The sequence below is a fragment of the Sinohyriopsis cumingii genome, chromosome 6 (assembly GCF_028554795.1).
Source record: "Sinohyriopsis cumingii isolate HCF-2022 chromosome 6, ASM2855479v2, whole genome shotgun sequence".
Classification (NCBI taxonomy): Eukaryota; Metazoa; Mollusca; class Bivalvia; order Unionida; family Unionidae; genus Sinohyriopsis; species Sinohyriopsis cumingii.
Genome location: NC_142966.1, coordinates 143,385,629 through 143,406,275, shown reverse-complemented (window position 1 = coordinate 143,406,275; position 20,647 = coordinate 143,385,629). Strand labels below are relative to the sequence as shown.

Below are 20,647 nucleotides of genomic sequence, written 5' to 3'. Positions count from 1 at the left end.
TTTAGATTTATGGGGTACCAGTTTGTATGGATTTCTAATGAAACACAGTCTAAACTATTCGCTGGAAAGCATCAGTAGACTAGATCTGCAGGGACATTATGTGATCCAATTATACATTACTATATATACTTGTTTATAATTGGGCCCAACAACAAACAACATAGACTCTGATACACCATCACAGAATGCACTAGCAGATCAGAGTCTGTGTTGTTTGTTCTGTGAATTATTAAGAAACCACATAAACCAAGAGCTGGCAGTGCATTATACAATAGCAGATCTGGTTTTATGAAGTTTGCAAATGGATCTGACTCGTAGGTGAGTATATATGGTACTTGCAGTTGACCTCAGCACTTTTAATCTTCAGAGGAATCATAACTATGTTTGCTTTATGTATTATTGGTAGGAAATGCTAAATCCCCTTTCTGTGAAACCAGACTGGAAGGTTCACCACACACATCACAGATTTAGGAAAATCCCCATTTCCACAGTGGATATTAATCCAGCTATGATTTTTTTTCCATCACTGATCAGATGTAGAGGTTGTAATTACATCCACATCATGGATGATAGTGGAAGCATTAAGTTTTATTGTTCTAATCGGAAAGTAAAGCAATATATTTATGTGATAATGGACGTTCACTATATCATGTTAAACACCTGTTATCTGCTCCTTTGTAGACAGGGCAGAATATTCTTTACAGGCTGTACACAATTCAATTTATTATTCAAAGACTCACCCACTGTATTCAAAGACTCACCCACTATACTCAAAGACTCACCCACTATATTCAAAGACTCACCCACTATATTCAAAGACTCACCCACTAAAATACATTGATATGTATTGTGAGAAATGAAAGTTTAATTTCTGAGCAAAGATTCCTATTAGAAGATTTAGGTGCATCATCGGTAAACTACATGTGATTGATTCCATTACCACTCACTTCATCAATGGAGTGGTTGTTGTTGTTGTGGGGTTTAACGCCATATTTCAGCACACGATAGGCTATGCATGGCGGCCAGTATTAATGGTGGAGGAAGAACCCGGGAAGAACCACCGACCCACGAGAAGCTACAGGCAAGCTTTCTCACATACCCACATTGGCTGAATCCTAGACTTGAACCCACGTAGACAGAGGTGAGATGGCAGTGATCCGTAACGGAGAGCGCTTTAGACCACTCAGCCACTCGGGGCCCCCAATGGAGTGGTAATAAAAAATCAAATGTGGGTTTCCAATGATGACCAAGGTACATCACATAGTATAAAAGGTTGAATGATACACTGATTTTTGATGACCTTGGTTAAAAGAGATAAAAGAGGGAGAGATTGTGCATTTAAGCAAATAAAAATGAGTAGAAATCGTGCACAAGAAAGTGCAACTTGATACAAGAAGAAAGCTGATGTTAAAAAAATTTGTAACATAATGTCATGGACTATTTATTCATTTATTAAAATAATGAATACAGGAAATGCTGTAATTTGGGACAGATTAGATGCTTAAATGACATGATTGCAACTTGATATCTTATTAATAATTAAGAAAAAGAAAATGCTTATATAGATTTCATAATCACAATAATATTCCTGTGAAATAAAATGATCACATTAATGAAAAGTACGAGACCTTGGGGAAATCTTGAGTGATTTACAACCTGCTGTAAATTGACTGTGCAGGATTTCTGTTAATGGAAACCATTGTGGTCTCCATAACTGCGTTACTACTGAAATTTGTTTTACTCACCAGTATACACATTTCTCGGGGTATACAAATAGAGGAATCTATAATTATCAGCATGTACAAATTTGATGAAGTTTTAAATACTCTATTAAGAAAGAAAAATATGCACCAGTCTATACATTTTTAAGTGATTTTAGTTTGTTTTGTCTTGTAGCTATGCAGACATACACATAAAGTTAAACACTACAGCATTGCACAAGTGATCACTCTTAACTCAGTTTTGGAAAGTTACTCCTGTATTTCTCACATGATTAGCTCATATTCTTCTGGCAAATTTTTATCTCAGAAAGATTTTATGCATAATAATATTCCCCCCAGGATTTTTTTTAGGTGATTACTTTAATCAGTTTACACACTGTATTTGGCTTTTGTGCAGATTAGTAGAATATTTGTGTAACTGATCTTTTTTAAAACTAGAGGAAGCAAAAGTACAAAAAAAATATATCTAGCATCTGTTAATGCTTTGAGCTCATTACAGTGAAAGTAATACATAGTGCCAGAACTAGAAGGTGAGGTGTTTGGGTTGAAGGGAGAATGCTTATATATACTGAAGGTGGTTGTACCTATTGCCTGATAAACATTTACCCATTTGTCCAACACACCAATCTAGAACGATATACTATTTATGTTTTTTCTAAAGTATGAATCAGAAATATGCTATGCAAACACATGATTCATGAAGCAGATCATACTTAAATTTGCACCAAGTTTTTCAGGTCAGTCTTGTTGTTTAAATTTTACACTGATGACAAAGAAAACTCTGATATATTTTTCTGACCCTTTTTTTTTAATCATGCATGAATACATGCAAAACAGCACTGTGCATAATCTGCATACAGCCAACCAGTTGCCTGGCAACATGGAACAAACTGATTCTTGATCATTAAATCATATGGGTGATATACCATATATACTGACTTATAAGGTGGATCTAACTGTAAACTGCAAAGACCCAGATCTACTGTCCTATCATGTGGCAGCAGATTCAGGTCTCTGTTGTTTGCTGTGGGACCTAACAGTGACTTGTAAGCTAGTATGTACAGTAGACAGACTACCTTTTTTGAAATCCCAGGTGGATGTGAATGTATATGATTAAACCAAAACATTAATTTTAATCTTTAATTACGTGTGGTTATGCTCATGTTTCTCAATGTCAGAATTTGGAGTAGCAGCTTCTAATGTATACCTAATTTACAAAGTGTACAACAGTTGCGAATAAAGAAGAGTGATTTTTTTTCTTAATTTTTCCAATCCAGTTTGTAGTTACTGAAAATGGTAAATGGGTCTGCCTAATAAAAAATATGTTGGAGAGAGGGAGAGTGTCACCGTTGTTTATGGATCATGTCAATGCATGATGTGAAGAACATGTTCCAAATGAAATAAATTTGATTTGATAAAATTTGATAAGAACCTTTTTGAAGCGAAAGCATTAGTCAAAAGAACAAATGCCAAACCAGGTGACAACTTAAAATTTATACTGATGTATATTTGATTGACAGCATCTGTGAAAATGTTTGTATTTCTGTGTGTGTGAGAGAAAGAGAGACACAAATTACAAAGCAGAAAACTTGGTAAATAACATGGCTAGACTTTTGGTTTTACTTTTCTGTTGGACCAGAGTCTATTGATAATGAATATTCCTGCCAAAAACACACATATTGCCACTATAAATCCTAGCACTAGCTTCAATTTGAGCTGATTTCTTTTTGGTCCAGCATTTTGATGACCATCATGGTGAGCATCCACTATTTTAAGGGGGAATTGGCTACTGTGGTAACAGTTGAAATCTTCAACAAGAGTTTATTTATATTTGAATTACATCTGAACAGAATATTAGTTCTTTTAAATTTCATTTAGGCCACTATTTCGTTAAGACCCTAAAAATATTACTAGATCTTGAACTTGACTGATCACAAGGCAAAATAAAGATATTCATTCAAATGCGATTAATAATAAGAGTCGTTGTGACCTTAGTAAATGTTAAAATGTTAACTCAGAGGAAAAGAATTTGGAATGTCAGGGTCTCTCTTTCTGTGGATTATCAAAAAATTTTATTAATGAGACTTTCAGCTCTACATTTTTTAAGAACTATTTTAGAGTTTTTCAAGTCATTGTTTATTTTTATTGGGGTCCTTCATAGCAGTAGTATGAATTGTACACCATACACATGAACTGATGACAAATATTACATCTTTGTAGCATGCACATTTTGGTCTTGGAGTGATTTCAATCCCTCTAAAGCCCATGACAAGCTGTCTATTCACTGTCATCAAGGATAGTTTGTGTTTTCAATAATAATGCACTTTCTATATTAAACATTTCTATTATTTTGATTTTGAAAGGCATCAAGTTATACAAAGGGACATAACTTAATTCTTATCCTGAGGGATGATGTAATTTGACTGCTTTTGTGTAGCACTTCATTTTTAGAATCATATCATAGAACATTACAATCAAAGGTGTTTGCTGTATTATTTTTCTCAATATATTTTATGTATTTGTTAAGACCAAATCACTGTTAAGAGATAACAAGAAGAGATGAAACATTGTATAACTATGATTACATAAATTGGGGTATTTGTTTATGATCATAAAAAACATAAGGTGGTTATCAGTATCATGCAAGCTATGTTTGTCCCTTTGATCCTGTTTAATTTAGTATTACCTGAACCTACCAAAGCCTTGTCAGTATTTCAATATTTTGATTTGTCATGGTTCTTTGCTAATGTGTGAAAAGAAGAGCCACTGGGCAAAGCTAAATTCATTTTTTCACCTTCAGTTCATGCAGGTGTAAACCAAAAAAACTTATAAGTGCCTGGCCAGTCAATCACATTCTGTGTTGTTAACAGTTGTGTACATGATAAAATGTGTAAATATGGTAGTAACTTTTGACATTTATTTCTCAGGTAACATATGATGTGTATGATCCTAAGATGTACACCCTGCCCAAAAGCTTGTTCCCGGAGACGGACCATCAATTTGTAGACGAGGATATTATAGAGTAAGTGTTAAACTAGTCCGTCAGTAATGATGTTGCTTTTGATTATCAGCAGTCACTTCCGTTGAGTGCATATTAGTGGGAAAGTGAGAATCGGCACATACATTTGTTGAGCCCAATTGAGATTCCCATATTGACTTAAAGGGGCATTGGACAGTTGAGCATATTTATAAATGCAAATTGTTTCTCAGTTTTTCGTTGAGTTGTGATATTTGCTTGTGGGGCACATATCATTCCACTGGGATGTGTTCTGTAAGAAAATGTGTTGTGCTCTTAGCACCAAGGATTGTTAGGTTTTGATGAACAGCCTATCCTCTTGTAGAAATTTTGGACATGGTTGCCAATTGCTTGAGTAGAGTTGGCATATCATCTAATTTTCCTGACTTTCAAACTGTTTTTTTTTTTTTTTCATGGATGGACACGTAAACGTTATGTGTCTTTAGAAAGTCCATAATTAGTCGTCATCATGGAAAAATGTCTCAGTGCTTCTTATTCATAAGACATTCAAGGCATTTAACTGGATATCTGATTTCTCTTTGCCTTTGGTTACAAGTCTCAGGACTGCTTGCAGTAAACTGCCTCTGTCTTGACTGTTTGTTTTTTGGGGGTCTTTTTTTATACATATTGTACCATTCTAGCATTGCCTAATGCAAGTTTTAATGACTATAGCCCTTGAACTTAGAGCTGGAATGTACTGTTGTGTGTATATTGTTTGCTTCACTTCAGTTCATTTTGTGTCACAAGGGAAACATAGGATAGACATACATATAATTTTTCTGAAATTGTTCAGTATTTATATTTCCATCACAGGGTGGAGCATATTATATCATGATGTTCATCTCTCCACCCACTTGTCCACAGAAAAAAAAAAAAACATTGATTTTTTTTTTGGTGTGTAAAAGGGGCAAGTTCAAGGTATGATTGCAAGAAGAGAAAACATTTCTGCGCAAGAACTCAAGTTCTCAATCTTCTTCAGTTAATAAACTTTCTTGATGGCTTAAACTTGGGTTTAGGAAGAAATCTTTTGATTTTGGGGTCAATAGGTCAAAGGTCAAGGTCACTGTGACTGAAAGAAGAAAATGATTTGCATACATCGTCCTGGAGTTCTCCATCATATATGATTACTAAGCTTCATGGATGACTTGCACATGGGGTAAGGAGGAAAGATCTCAGGGTTAAAGGCCAAGGTCACTGACAGAGAGTAGAAATATTTTTTCTTCACACAGTATCATTAGTTCTACATGACAGCCTCAAGACATATATATGTGATTTTTTTCCAGTTGAAGGGCTTGAAAAATCCACTCTGATCATACTGGTGGCCAAGGATGAGTAACCTTTTCTGTACAAAATAGCAAGAAAATGTATTATTATTATTATTATGTTCTCTTTTAAATTTATTTGAGGCCTTTGACAATATTAATGACCATCATGTTCTCTCCATGCAATAGGCAAAAATAAAATATCCCTCTCCTTAGAAACAGACACTCACTGGTAATGGTAAAACTTCTGTTATCAGGACCAATTGAGAAATGTGGATTCTGAGAGAATAGTATAGTGTACAATAAATTGTGGATATAGAGACCTGATTGTTAAGTCTGAATAACAGCAGCAGGAAAATTTATGCTTTATTGTAGGTGGTCAACGCCCACATGAATAGTTTCAAATATTTGACTGTTCCATTGGAGGTGTTTGTTATCTCCAAAAATTATATGATATGTTCCACAGGTTAAAGAAACTTCAGGATGAGAGAGCTCAAATGTCTGAGGTAGAATTAGAAGAGTTGCCTCCTATACCACAGTTTAACCCAGTTTGGAATGCTGTTGTTATCATGAAGAAGGATGGTAAGAAACGTGAGATTGACAGGAGGTCATGGATTACTGATGAAGGTCAACCACTAAGATATGCACTGGATCCAACTGGCCTCCCACAGTAAGTTTGCAGCATTGTATCTTGAGCATTATAGACACAGTCTATGGTGACCTGATTATTAATGAGTTTATTTTTATTACAGTAAAACATGTCTTGAAAGATCACTGTTTTAAGATATCACCAGTTATTCAGGACAAGGTTATTAATGTACAAATGAGTTATTGAGAGATTGTTTTTGTTGCTGTAGCAGATCTGGAGGTCTCTCTGGACAGGTTTAACTGTTATTGCTAACTCATTTTCCTCACACTCATGATGCTGTAATTAAACCCTATGATGAATGTTGTTGGGGCATGTAGGGTAATTCCTTTTGGTCCATCATGGGAGCCAGTGTCGCTCAGTTGGTAGAGAGTTAGTGTGTGTGCATGTGTGTGTGTGTGATTATGTATCCAGCATGCGTGTATGTATGTGTGTGTGTGCGTGCGTGTGTGTGATTATGTATCCAGCATGTGTGAATATATGTATGTATGTATGTATGTATGTATGTATGTATGTATGTATGTATGTATGTAAGTAATGATCCTTTGGGTGAAGCTTCTCTCAAGACTCCTACCCTCAGTACTGTTTTCTTACTCTCCTTAGCATCCACAAGACGAAGCAGTGAGTTACATGCCCTATCTATTGAACAAGGTTGTCTAAAGTTTAATGGCAATTACATGTCAGTATCTTTCCTTTGCCATAGAGATCTCCAGTCAATCTGCCATCACAGCTATGTCTGCAAGCATTTCTTTGAGAACCTTATTAAGTGCCAGCAGTGTTTTTGATTTCCAAGTTGCATAAGTATTTGTTGTTAAACTCAGTTAAAAGCCAACCTTCTCTCTGTTATCTTTTTAATAATGTCTTCCGTATCAAATCAGATAAAGTGGATGGAATAAAAGAAAATATAAGGTGTATGCAAATCTTACCTGCATACAAGCTAGCAGTCAGTCATTTGTCAAGTCAACTCATTTCATTTGATCAATCGAACATTGTTATAAATATTATTGTGTTAATAATATAATGACCTATACAAAGTTAAATCAACCGACTCATTCACAGATATGATCAACGATAGCAAGGCAATCAAGCAATATGAATACTTGGTGAATAAAGAGCTTTGTTTTTAATATACAGTTCATTATGGAGAAGTGAATTCCAACAGAATAGGGTGGGTCTCTTTTTTGTTTTCATTGTATATATGATTTCAAACTATTAGTGTACCATAGACCCAAATGCACCTGTCCATAATACAGTTAAATGCAGATTGTACACTGATGACTGTTTTAATATGCTTGCTTTCTCTACTTCTTCTAGGAACCCTATGGGTAGGACAGGCATGAGAGGAAAAGGGATCCTCTGGAGATGGGGTCCTAATCATGTGATCAAGGCAGTAGTCACCAGGTGGCGCCTGAAGCATGGGAAAGATCTGTCATCAGGACCACAAGAGTATCTGTATGTGGAGGGAAAGAGAGTACTGGAGTTCATTGCAGTTAAAGCAGATGATTTGTTGGAGTCAACTCCTGGTCTGCCTGGGGTATGTTAGATGTGTAATACTACCACATACCATATTTTAGTATGTATAACACACACTGATCAATCATGCACACTCTGATTTTTGATGAAAAATGAGATAAAACACTTAGTTCTGACATAGTATACACATGTGATATAATACATTTTAAAATCTTAAATAATTTTTCTCCTCCATGTTTGTACTGCAGCAATAGTCTGCCATTTTGGTTAGTGCACTGATAATCATTTCTCATATGACATTTGAGCCGTTTATAATAAACCAGTTTTGGGCTATTTCTCTAGTATTTCCTGTCAAGATGTGGCACCTGGTCATGACCATTATTCTTCTTGAAGAATATCTTAAAGAGAATGGAAAAAAGTAGCAGTTTTGAAATTGTATCAGATTTTTTGGTTGACCCATAAAAGGGTCACTTAAAGATATGTCTTGTTGGTGGAGTTCAGTGTGTTGCATCAAATTCCATTGTTACTCTCGAAATGTAGCTTTATGCCCTTATCGATCAGTCTTCTCAACTCTCAAAAAAAAGACTTTTCTAGATTGAACTCCTTCCCAGCAGCTCCTATGCTTCTGCATAGGCATTGATGGTTTGCTTGTCTTTTTCAGTGTACAGGTTTCTTTCACAGCTCATGTTTATACTTTGATTATATTCATTTGATTCAAGATTGAACACAAGATGCTATTTGAAAGTTCATTTTCAGTATTTTGACTTATTTGTACTATTATGGCATCATCAATATTTATATCTCAGTGTCCAGCTAGAATTTACCACGACAATGCAATGTAATTATGTTTGGCACATGAAAGCTTTAGCTGGCACTGGTTAAAAAACAAGTCACGAATAATAAAATCTCTGACTTAAAATGAGAAACAGAATAAAGAACCAAGTTTATTTTCCAAAGGAAAGTAAATAAATTGTGATAGACAATGCAGTGTAGTTACATTTAGCACTACAAAAAGCTTTAGACATCACTGATAACTTTGAAAAGGCCACATTGTATCCATGAAGCATTCATAACTTTATAGTTACAAAGAAATACCAAGTACTTTGGTTTAAAAATCAGAAATCACACTAAGGACCCAGTTTGTTGTTGTTACCATAAAAGATGAACTGTAGTCATGAAAAAGGTTTCCCAAAAGTATGCCTCTGTTGAGAACTTTAACTATTCTTGAATTCTAAACATTATATTTCAATTCAGTCATGAAATAAGAAATTAAGAAGAATTTTTTTTTATTGCATCAACATTTATCGAATATTGAACACTTGTGAGTATGATAATCATGTTTGTACTACTGCAGTGTGGTACACTGTATGGCATTTAGGTAAATCTGACAGAATTCAAACAAGAGTACATGTATTTCTGGTCGAAAAGCCATGTCAAATTAAATCAATTTATTTATCAAAAGATGAGATGTTCAAGATTTCCAAGCATTATTTCTTTCTTTAATAAGGCTAGTCAGCAGTTTAGTTACATTGTGACAGATTTAATATTTAACAAGGAGTGAATGTGACATGTAGGTAGATTTAGTGTTTTAATCCTTTCATCAGATTATCCAGGAAAAAATCTTTCCTTTCTTCATCTGTTAAATTAGTATACTCTCCTGAAATTAAGAAAAGGGAGGGGGGGTGCATTTTATATACACCGAAAGACAGAATATAAACTGTAATATCTTATGCTCTTACTGGTTGCAAGGGGAATCTTTGCCAGATCCTGTATATCTATTTGTCAGTCGTCTTTGCACTATTATGCATAAAAACCACATGAGACAGACAAATTTGATTCAGTAGATGTCCTATCCTTATATAAATGCCATAATTAGAGACTGAGAATCACTTTAAATTTCTATCAGATTTCATGGCTTGGTCAAAAATTACATTTTAATAATGGTAAAACATAACCTGCTACCATTGAATTGCTAAATACTCTCTCCTTCATTTAGTAATTGGATGCCAGAATTGAAAAGGATATGATCCTTATCTGAGTCCTAATAAAAGCCAACATAAATAATACTGGTACCATTTTCCTTCCTCTGACTTCTTTGAATTACATGCTTATCAAGAATGCTCATTGAAGTTCACCTTTGCTATTGTTTTTTAATGACTTTTTAACCAGTCATGTACTTTTTTGTGTCAGTTATGTGTTTACCTCCCAGTCCTTTAAAGGAGGGATGAGGGAACTTTCTCAATCACAGATTTTTCAGTTACAATTCAAACTAGTTCATCTAATGCAAGAGGAGCACACCCTTATTCGGGGGGTGGGGTGGGGGGGTTGGGGTTGAGAGGGTGCAAAAGGACCAAACTCTGGGTTCTATTCCCTGATCTTTTTGGGCCAGGAAGAACACTTAAAGATGGAGGCTACTGCCTTGGTCACAAATACCATGAGTCCAAATGACCCTCATTTCTTTACACAGATGCGTCAGATATGGGATGGGGTGCTCACCTGGAGATAGAGTTGGGTAGTGCTTCAAGGAATCAGCCTTGGGAAGAAGTGACCTTTCAAATAGACAACTTTAAAATGCAGGCAGTGTTTCTAGCCCTACATATGACATCATTGTGTTATGGCACCATGGATAACATATCTGTAGTAGCACATCTCAGGCATCAGGCAGGTACAGATGCTACTTTTTACATGGAAGTCTAGAAATTCCTCCAGTGCACAGTCTCAGAGGAGATCACTCATAGAGTCCACTATATTCTGGGCTGTATTGGAAACGCGTGATAGTCATTACAGAATGTTCTATGCACTAATGTTTGGTGGGCTCCCTGTTATGACCTGGGGAGGTGAGAGACCCTGGGTGGACTTGTTTGAAACAAAACTAAACAACAGGCTCCTCTTTTACATCTCCCCAGTTCCAAATCAGAGAGCCTGGGCAATGGATGATTTCAGCCTGAAGTGGAATTGCCTGTTCACTCACGCCTTCCAATCTTTCACAAATGTTCCAGAACATCAGGACCTCCACTGCTCTTTTCATCCTGATAGCCCTTGTGTGGCCCCAGTTATTGTAGTTCAGCAGTCTTAATCTTCTGATAGACCAGCCCAGAACTTTGCCACAGGCAAGGGACTTTCTGGCTCAACACAGGGGCTTCTTCCACCAATGCAACAGTCAACAGATTTCTCCACCTTCATGCTTGGCTCATCTCATGAAATGTATCCACCAGAACAAGTTTTCAAGCTAACAAGCTAAGTTGTTGAGTGGATCATTCAGATCAGGTGACACTTCTGTGTCCAAGGTCTGTAATGCAAAGTGGAGAATCTTTTGTGGTGTCTTGATCATTTGTACCAAAACGAAACCAATCATGTGTCATAAGGTCGTCAACTAAATAGCCACAATGAGCCTTTGGGTGAAACTTCTCTCAAGACTCCTACCCTCAATACTGTTTTCTTACTCTCCTTAGCATCCACAAGACGAAGCAGTGAGTTACATGCCCTGTCTATTGCACAAGGTTGTCTAAAGTTCAATGGCAATTACATGTCAGTATCTTTCCTTTGCCATAGAGATCTCCAGTCTCAGTTGTGTCTGTATTTGTAATATCCAAGATCAACTTTTATGCCCACTTAGCGCATTAATATTGTATTACTAAAAAGGAAAGGAAAGGATAGGATGCATCTTTCCTATCTTGAAAGCTGCTTTTGACATTTTGGTATCCACTATTTTCATGTGGATTGTAAGATGATTAAGAGATACGAGAGCTTATCAGCCCTTGATCATCAGGGATCTTTCATTCATGAGGACTAAATCCCATGAGGTCAAAGATATTGTTACATCTTGGGCCTCTTGGTCTTATTTAATGCATTCATCATTTCAGGATGTTATGAAAGTCACATTTTTGGCATTCACACACTTCCTTCTCCTTCTGTGTTTGTTCCTTGCTACAGTAGAGTCAAGGCATTTATCCTCTTGATCCCATGGTCTGGGTGAATGGAAACCAGCAGTGGTGAACATTCTTATGGTAGGGTATTTCCTTCTTTGTGTCATTTCTTCAGGCCATTAGCCTCCCACCGCACTGACATTTAATGTTTTTGCTAGTCCTGAAAAATTATGAGGATTATGGTGCATGTGCTAGTTACTTGGGCAGCAGACTGGGTTTGTGTTCTGGTCTGGATTCTTTCCAGATTCATTGTGGAGATTCATCCATGGGAGAATGAATTCTTATTATACAGACAATGGTAATTCTGTCTCAGAATAGGTAAGGTATTCAGTACTGACAGATAAGTATTACATCATTAAAATGTGTTTTACTAAACTACATTTTTCTACTTAACCTACTGGTAAAAGGTTTTTTAGTATAAATGTTCTATTTAGAAACAAATTTGTAATACTTACAATTCATTTCACAGAAATTTGTTTTTGTCAAAAGATGTTACCTTCTAACGAGCCTGTGCTAAGAAGTAGGTTCAAAATGTTTTGGTGCAACCTTCTGGCTTACCTTATTAATTGTTGTTCTGAAAAGAAACATATGACATTAATGTTGAATAACAGAGCATTAGCTTCATCACTGGACTCTTGTTTTTGGTTTGTCTCAGTTTATTATGAAAGCTGGTCAAAATTTGTCAAATGTACAAAAATTCACTCGTGAAATGTAAAAAAGAAACACTTTGTTGTGGCGAATTAGACATGATTGTACTATTAGAAAGAGAAACATAACTTTACCCCATTTACCATATTCATTCATGAAACCAGTTGTGATGAACTTAGTCCAAGATCTGTTCCACAATTAACTGCAGATCAAGGCATATTCTGTTCTCTTAAGATTTGTAGTCAACACTACAGACCTTTGTCTGCTAGCACACCCTGCAGTGGCAGATCTATGGCTTCACTTGGCTGATCATTACAGCATAAATAAACAGGGCAAAAGATTTCATTGAATGAGATATCTTGTAAATGATTTTCACCAGCTTTATTGCATAGAAACACTACTAGTGTTTTCTCCATGATTTTAAAGCGTGTGAATCCCCACCAAGTTGAATTATCCCACTTATAAAGTGAGCATGTGAAAACTGGCTTTAGTTGATTTACCACGAGCATAAAAAGACACGTAACATCTGTACATGCATTATCATCATTAACAAAGCTTAATTGGATAATGTTTATGTTTGACTTTTAGATCAACTGCTACAATTAAAGGGCTTTAATAAGTGGCTTTGCAGTTGAGCATTGAAATGGTTTTGTTGATTACCTGGTATTTAAAAATATTTTACCAACTGTACTTGGTGAGGTTGTACATTGGCAGATGTTCAGTTTTCAGTATTTAGTGATAATGTCTCTGTTGTTACATCAGTTTTGATGCATACTGTATTGTGCCATTGTCAAAGCACATGAACACTGCAGCTATGCCAGTTATGAAGAAAAAAAGTTTCATCATCATTTACTGAAACATAATATACGGGGTCAGTTTATAGATAATGTTGTTGTTTAAAATCTTCTGCCTGCCCCCACTCCTTGTAAATGTAAAATGTACAAATATGCTGAAAGTTGAATTCACCCTCTGTGTGAAAAGTCTGGTGATATCACAGAGAATGGCTTTATAAAAGTGATGGGACATATGTACTATCATGTTTTTAATACAGATTCCACTTTTTAGTGGAATCAACTTGTGTCATAATCGTCAGTCACTACACTGTGTCATAATCGTCAGTCACTACACTGTGTCATAATCGTCATCACTACACTGTGACATAAAATTTAGCAACTTCATATAAGTTCATTGAGCAGTGCAAATAATGTTATGTGATAAATGGAATCTTCAACGTGTGTTGATTTGACATGAAATTTATTAAATTCATTGAATGTTACTACTTGACACTTGCTGCACGTAGCTTGTGGCATATAATATCATTCAACACATGTTGGTTTGACATGAAATTTATTAAATTCATTGAATGTTACTACTTGACACTTGCTGCACGTAGCTTGTGGCATATAATATCATTCAACACATGTTGATTTGACATGAAATTTATTAAATTCATTGAATGTCACTACTTGACACTTGCTGCAAGTAGCTTGTGGCATATAATATCATTCAACACATGTTAAAATATTTATATGAAGACTCATGTAAAATCGTCTATTTCTAACTCTACATTTTTAATCAATTTTCAGGATGCTTTGCATGGTCTGGAAAATCCATATGCAAAACTGTGCAGAACTTTCATGAACTCAGTGTTTAATGAGAGCACTGCTGGGCAGATCCTCCCAACAGAGCAGACAGATATGATACAGGTTGGTGCTAATAAATATTTTGATGCATTCTAAGCTGAACGTAGTTGTTATTATTGGGTCGCCCATGACTGGTGTGAATCAGGTATACAGGTATAACTTGCAGCAATTGGTGTCATCATCATCATGAATTTTTTTTAATGGTCATTATCATCATAAAGGTTTTTTTATTTTGTTTAAGATTTAGAGGAAAGTCGTATCTCATCCACATCATTTGATATATTTATTTAAAATTTTGGTGTAATATTACTTTGTGCATAATGGTTATAGCTGGATATCGGTGAGTGTCCAGTCTGACCTGCTGAAACTGAAAGCTACACCATCCTAACACCATACACAGGTGTTACACTATGAACCTGTCCCAGCGACCACCTATGTATAGCTGTCACCTGGTTACAACAGCCCTTCTTATTTACCCCACGCACCCCTGGCAAATATAAATGTGTAAAATGGTAACCTACTTTCACCACGTGTTTCTAAACAAATAATTTTTCCTGCTTTTGAGCAGTCACTGGAGCATATCAACAATGACTGGTCTTTGCATGCAAATATAACTTTTGTGTGATGAGGAAGACATTGTTTAGCATATGAATCAATATGTAAATAATTGTAACTCATAAGTGTCAATATGTCAAATTTGAAAGCAATTGGGGTGGGGGTCAAAGCAATTCTTTAGCTGGATGGTGGGAAAAGTAGTTATCTAGTCACAGCAGGAATGCGTGAGAAAAATGTCTTTATCCTGATTCATGAAAAACAGTGCTGATTATGTCCATTATTTTAGTGGGGAGCAAAATTATCCCGAGGCAAAAAGATTTTTTGTGGGGTTCAAAAGAAAATCCTAGTCCCTCACCCCTCCCTACCCTCTAGAAAAAACAACAACATAATTTGGATTACTGATATAAAAACATTGCAAGTTTTTTATTACTGAAAGTAATATTGACATGCACATTCTTCCCAAGGTATAATTTTGGTCCTGAATGAAAATGGTGATGCTTAGACATTTATATGGCTGACACTGCAGTCATCTTGAAACTCTTTTTGCTACCTTTTCACCAAAAGATTTCTTATGTTCCTCAATGGAATGGGTGCCGATCTGATAACCAGTATTGATGTCATGTGTCATGGCAGCAGTCTGCTGAGCCTTCAGAACAGAAAATGATATCAGCATGGGTGTTTCACTAAAATACTTTATACGATGTCTAGTTGGTCTAAACATAACAGTGATTTTGATCTGATGTTCATTGTGGTTGTCATGGCAGCCATCTTGAAAATCTTTTAACTTCTCCTGTGTGTTGTGATTTTGTGATTTGGATTTTTAACGTAGCTTTAACATGTTTTCAGTAATATTGCTACAATGTCTGCAATGTGGCAGTTTAAAGTAATGTCTAGCACTGGGGCATCATGCCTTAGACATGTAGCGTGATGTCCCACCCAGTCACATTATTTTGACACCAGGCCGACCAGTCCTAACACTAACCTCTTAATGCTGAGCGCCAAGTGAGGCAGCTGTTAGTACCATTTTTGTAAGTCTTTGGTATGACTTGGTCAGGGATTGAAACCCACGACCTCCTGCATCCGAGGCAGACGCTCTAACCACTTCTCCTCCTGAATGGAATGTAACATCAGCATAGGGTTTTCACCAAGACATCTTATGGGGGCGCTCACCAATTAATATGTACTTTAGAGAGAGTGACGTATGTAAGGTGAAGTAGTTTGCATTTAAAACATGCACAATGGAGAGAATGTTGGCATACCTGTATGCTACAGTAATGTAATGTGGATGATATTTCTTTGGATATTGTACTTTTGGAAATTATACATGATTTAAGCACACTGCTAACTAAAATGACTGCTCCCTTGTGTTAAAAAATCAGCCTGAATTAGTCTAAAGTACACTATACATAGCAGCTATTAACATAGGGAAAATGAATTTTGCCAGACTAGACAATACCGCTTCTGAAAGTGCAATGAATGAATTACCAAATATGTAAAATGTAAAAAAAGTTATCGGCTCTTTTTTATACAATTTACCTCTGAAGTTCAGGAAGTGAAAATGACCAAGTAGAGCTAGCACTTTTTTGAAAGGTTCACGTTTGAAGTAAGGCCAAGCTGTATACTCTATAACCCATAGTACACCCATCAATCATACATCAAAATAAAGGGAATTAAAGGTTCTTTTAATTATACCTAAGATATACAAGGTCTCTTTTAAATAGCCAGTATAACCAGTGAGAAAAGCCGGGGAAATTCTTTTTCTTTAAAATCTTAACCCTATGCAAAATGCGAAACTGTATAGCGCCACCATAATAACTGATTGGTCCAAATGAAAATGGCGCTGATCTGACATCCTAGCATATTACTTATCCTGAACAGTAAGGCATATTAGCATGATGTCTGGTTGGTCTTAAACACAAATTATGCTGATTGATATCCAGTATGGCTGTCACGGTGGCCATCTTGAAAATCTTATTGTTACTCCTACTCATATCAACACTGGGTTTTCAGCAGAAGATTAATACAATATCTTGTTGGTACTGAATGAAAATTGTGTTGATCTAACCTCAGATATAGCGGTGACAATAAAGATATTAAAAATCTTGTCAGTAATTCTCCACACTGGATTGTTACGACTCGATTGTAATAAACTAAGTAACAGAAAGAAGAAAAACCAACAGGTTTTGTAAAATTTATGTAATTTAATCAGAGTTATAAATTGAAAATTTAAGAGGAACTTAGAGAATTATGAATTGAGCACAAAATAATCCTAAAAAGTTATTCAAGTCCAAAGGTGACAAATGCTCTGAATGTATTTTAAATCCACAAATCTACTGGTCTGCTAACAGTTCTGATGTATCACATGGCATTGCCCTGAACTCCAGTGAAAAATTCCAACAAATCTCTCCATTCAGATTGTCAAAACTCAACATTAAATACATCTGCAGACTGATGTTAACACGAGAACATATGAATTAAGAACTCAAAATAGGAATAAATCAGTTGCTCAGTTCCTATGGCGATGAAACATTTTGCTCCTACTCGCTGCATGACATTTTGCAGATATCCTAAATTATAAAAGAACCCACCTGACCTAACCCATCCAATGGAAAATAACTTAATTCTTCAAAGAACCACCTGACCAACCTATCCAATGAGAAATAACCACAAATTTGTTAGCTTGTTTTATTATTAGAAACATGACACAGCTTTTTATGGATCCTAGACAATCTACAAGCACTCTTAATATATTAAAATAGAATCTATACCTGTGTACAAAAATTAGTTATAGATAATCACTATAATTTACAGTCATGGACAAAAGTTGCAAAAGAAATATAGGTATATGTAACAGGATGGTCAAATCAACTTCTGGTTTTCACTAGTAGTTTTCTAAGGGTGTCCTGTTTGCCCTAAGTGAAAATGGTGCTGATCTCCTATCCAATATGGCTGCAACAGTGGTTAATTTGAAGTGCATATCACTTGAGAATATCAGAGATGGTTCGGGCACTCAGCAGTTAAAAAGAAGAAATGCTCTTTTCTTCAACTTGTGGAAATTCTTTTCAGACATTAGAGCATCAATCTTTATAATGGGCTACGGTCTGTTGTCCACCATCCATCTAGCCTACTCATAAACTATTCAGAATGCGATGAAACTTTACACACACATTCATCCCAAAATCTAGTTAATGAAAATGGTGCTCGGAGATCCAATATTGTCACCACAGTGGCCATCTTGAAAATCATTATCACTACTCCTTCTCAACAGATGGGCATTTTGGCGTGGGGCTATCACTAAAAGACTTTGTATGTTGCCTACTTGGTCCTCAGTGAAAATGGTGCTGATCTGACCTCCAATATGGCCAGTATGGTGATAATCTTGAAAATCTTTTTATTTTCTTCAGGATGAATGGTCATTTTGCCATTGGGTTTTCACCAAAACACTTCTTACTATGTTGGTCACTACATCTAATGAACTACTTGGAGGATTACCATGAAATTTTACATACAAATTCGGCACTAGCTCTAGTTGGTCATAGATGAAAGTGGTGCTGTGCAGAGATCGAATATGTGCCACCACAATGGCCATCTTGAAAACCTTAGTACTAATCCTCTTGAATGGATAATCTTGGTATTTCACTAAAAGACTTATGTCCATTTGGTCTTAAATGAATTTGGTGCTGATCTGACCTCCAACATGGCCACCATGGTAGCTTTCTTGGAAATTTTATTGCTGCTACAACTTCTGGATAGATGGTCATATTAACATGGAGTTTTCACTGAAGACTGATATTTGGTTGGTTGTAAATGAAAATGGTGCCAATCTTGAAAATCTTGTTGCTATTCCTCCTAAATAGATGGTCCTAAATGAAAATGGTACCAGTGTGATCTCCAAGATGGCCACCTTCTTGAAAATCTTGCTAATGCTACTCCTTAATGAATGGTCATACAGTAAAACCTGTTATGAGAGACCGCCCCTTCTGCCAACCAAAAGCGGTCTCTCAAGACAGGTGGTCTCTCATAAGAGGTGTGTGAAAATGGACTGGTTTTCAGGGTCAATAGTTAGCATTGTTGAAAAATAAATAATACCCATACTCACTGTACATGTATCATATCCTTTATTCATGAATCTTGTTAAATAATGCATGCATTCCTCTCAAAATATCTTTATATAATAAAGATATACATCTATCAAACGAGAATAAAATTTATATTTCAACATCACATTAATATATACAAAAAATTAACAGTTAGATATGATGTATATATCTTATTTTATACACTTATTCACTTGTTTTTTTTTTAAAGAAATCCATTATACTTCTTTGTTGACATGTTTTACTCAGCTATTTGGTCTGAACATGTATCTCAATTATTGCCCTTTCATGAATCAACTTCCCACTTACTGGTATGTTTTTACTCCTTGCGACACAAAACCACTCCCATACTCGCTCGTTCAGATCTCCGTAAACTGTCCGTCGTGCCGTGCCATATTTCCTCTGTGCTTGTGCACCTTTCTGCCATTCGTTTCTAATGGACTTCTTGTCTTTGATTACATTTTGAACTTGCGTTTTACCGACGCTTAAGCTGACTGCTATTTTGCGAGTGGTCTCGCCTTTTTCATTTCTTTCAATGACATTAATCCTTTCTTCCAGTGTTAAAATTTTTCTTTTTTTCAGCGGAGATTCTGCCGTTGTTATTAGTGTTGACGTTATAAAGACTATCGGTTTTGATCAGGTTTTGGGGAATTGTGGAATAAATATATATTATGTACCAATGAATGAAACCAAAAGACATAATTAACTCATCAGGAAACAATACTGTACATTTATTCTGAGACGAAGTTTAAATCAACAGCGTTATAGCTCGATAAACAAATGTTCCAACCATCTGCACCCACGTAAACAGATTGTGGCTTGGTGAAACACTAACAAAAGAAATAAAAAATAATTTTAAAAAAATCCGGAAATGATTCTCACTTACTAGTATTAAAGACAATGAGCTCATTCACCCTCCAGGCATTATGGATTAACTGGAAAGCAAACGACGTACTCAAACCAACAGTGAAGCCCTTTCAAACGATTTCTCACTTGGACATAAGGACTACCGGCGTTTTGTGAGTTTTCATACAGATAAAGAAAAAATACAAACCTCTAAATTGACTGCGTATATCCATCATTACTCCCTTTGATGTTACTCTTACTGGCTATTCACATGACTTCAGCACTACAATGGCGGTTAGTGACATGTACTTTAGTCTGGTTTACTGCAGTTTACAAATGACACCGTACGCTGGAGTTGTAAATTTCACAAAACTGGTACTGTAGCAAGACAAATTATTTTTAAATACTTTATTAGAGCAGTCTTTGCTATTTATGCAGTCTTTGTTACAAAGGATTAAATGATGGTTAGAGGTGTTTATCCCGATATATGGTTGTTGAACTATAGTGTTATTTAATGTGCACTTTGTTTGCATACTACATTTATCCCGAGCTCTAGTGTTTACAAAGGATTAAGTTAAGGTCAGTGGTGTCAATCTGTTTTGATTTTTTGGCGATGCGGTCGTTCATAGCAGTGTCAAAATGCATATTTTGCCAAGAAATCGCGGTCGCTGGTCGCGTTCAGCAGGTGGTCGTTCATAACAGAGCGTTTATATAGTAAAATCGATCCGTGCATTACGATTGTGGTCGGAAATGACAGGTGGTCGCTCATAGCAGAGGTCGCTCATGACAGGTTTTACTGTATCAAAATGAGGCT

The 20,647-nt window shown here is 35.9% G+C and overlaps 1 protein-coding gene across 3 annotated transcripts in view; it reads left to right on the top strand.

Annotated features, from left to right (window-relative positions):
• The window catches only part of LOC149798166 (transient receptor potential cation channel subfamily M member-like 2), a 211,945-nt gene that overhangs the window by 172,879 nt on the left and 18,419 nt on the right, over positions 1 to 20,647 (top strand). For all 3 annotated transcript variants that reach the window (XM_089963276.1, XM_089963273.1, XM_089963274.1), the window contains 4 exons: positions 4,649 to 4,743; positions 6,466 to 6,669; positions 7,960 to 8,179; positions 14,279 to 14,398. In XM_089963276.1, coding sequence (XP_089819402.1) covers positions 4,649 to 4,743; positions 6,466 to 6,669; positions 7,960 to 8,179; positions 14,279 to 14,398 — 639 coding nt within the window. The remainder of the gene's footprint in view (positions 1 to 4,648; positions 4,744 to 6,465; positions 6,670 to 7,959; positions 8,180 to 14,278; positions 14,399 to 20,647) is intronic.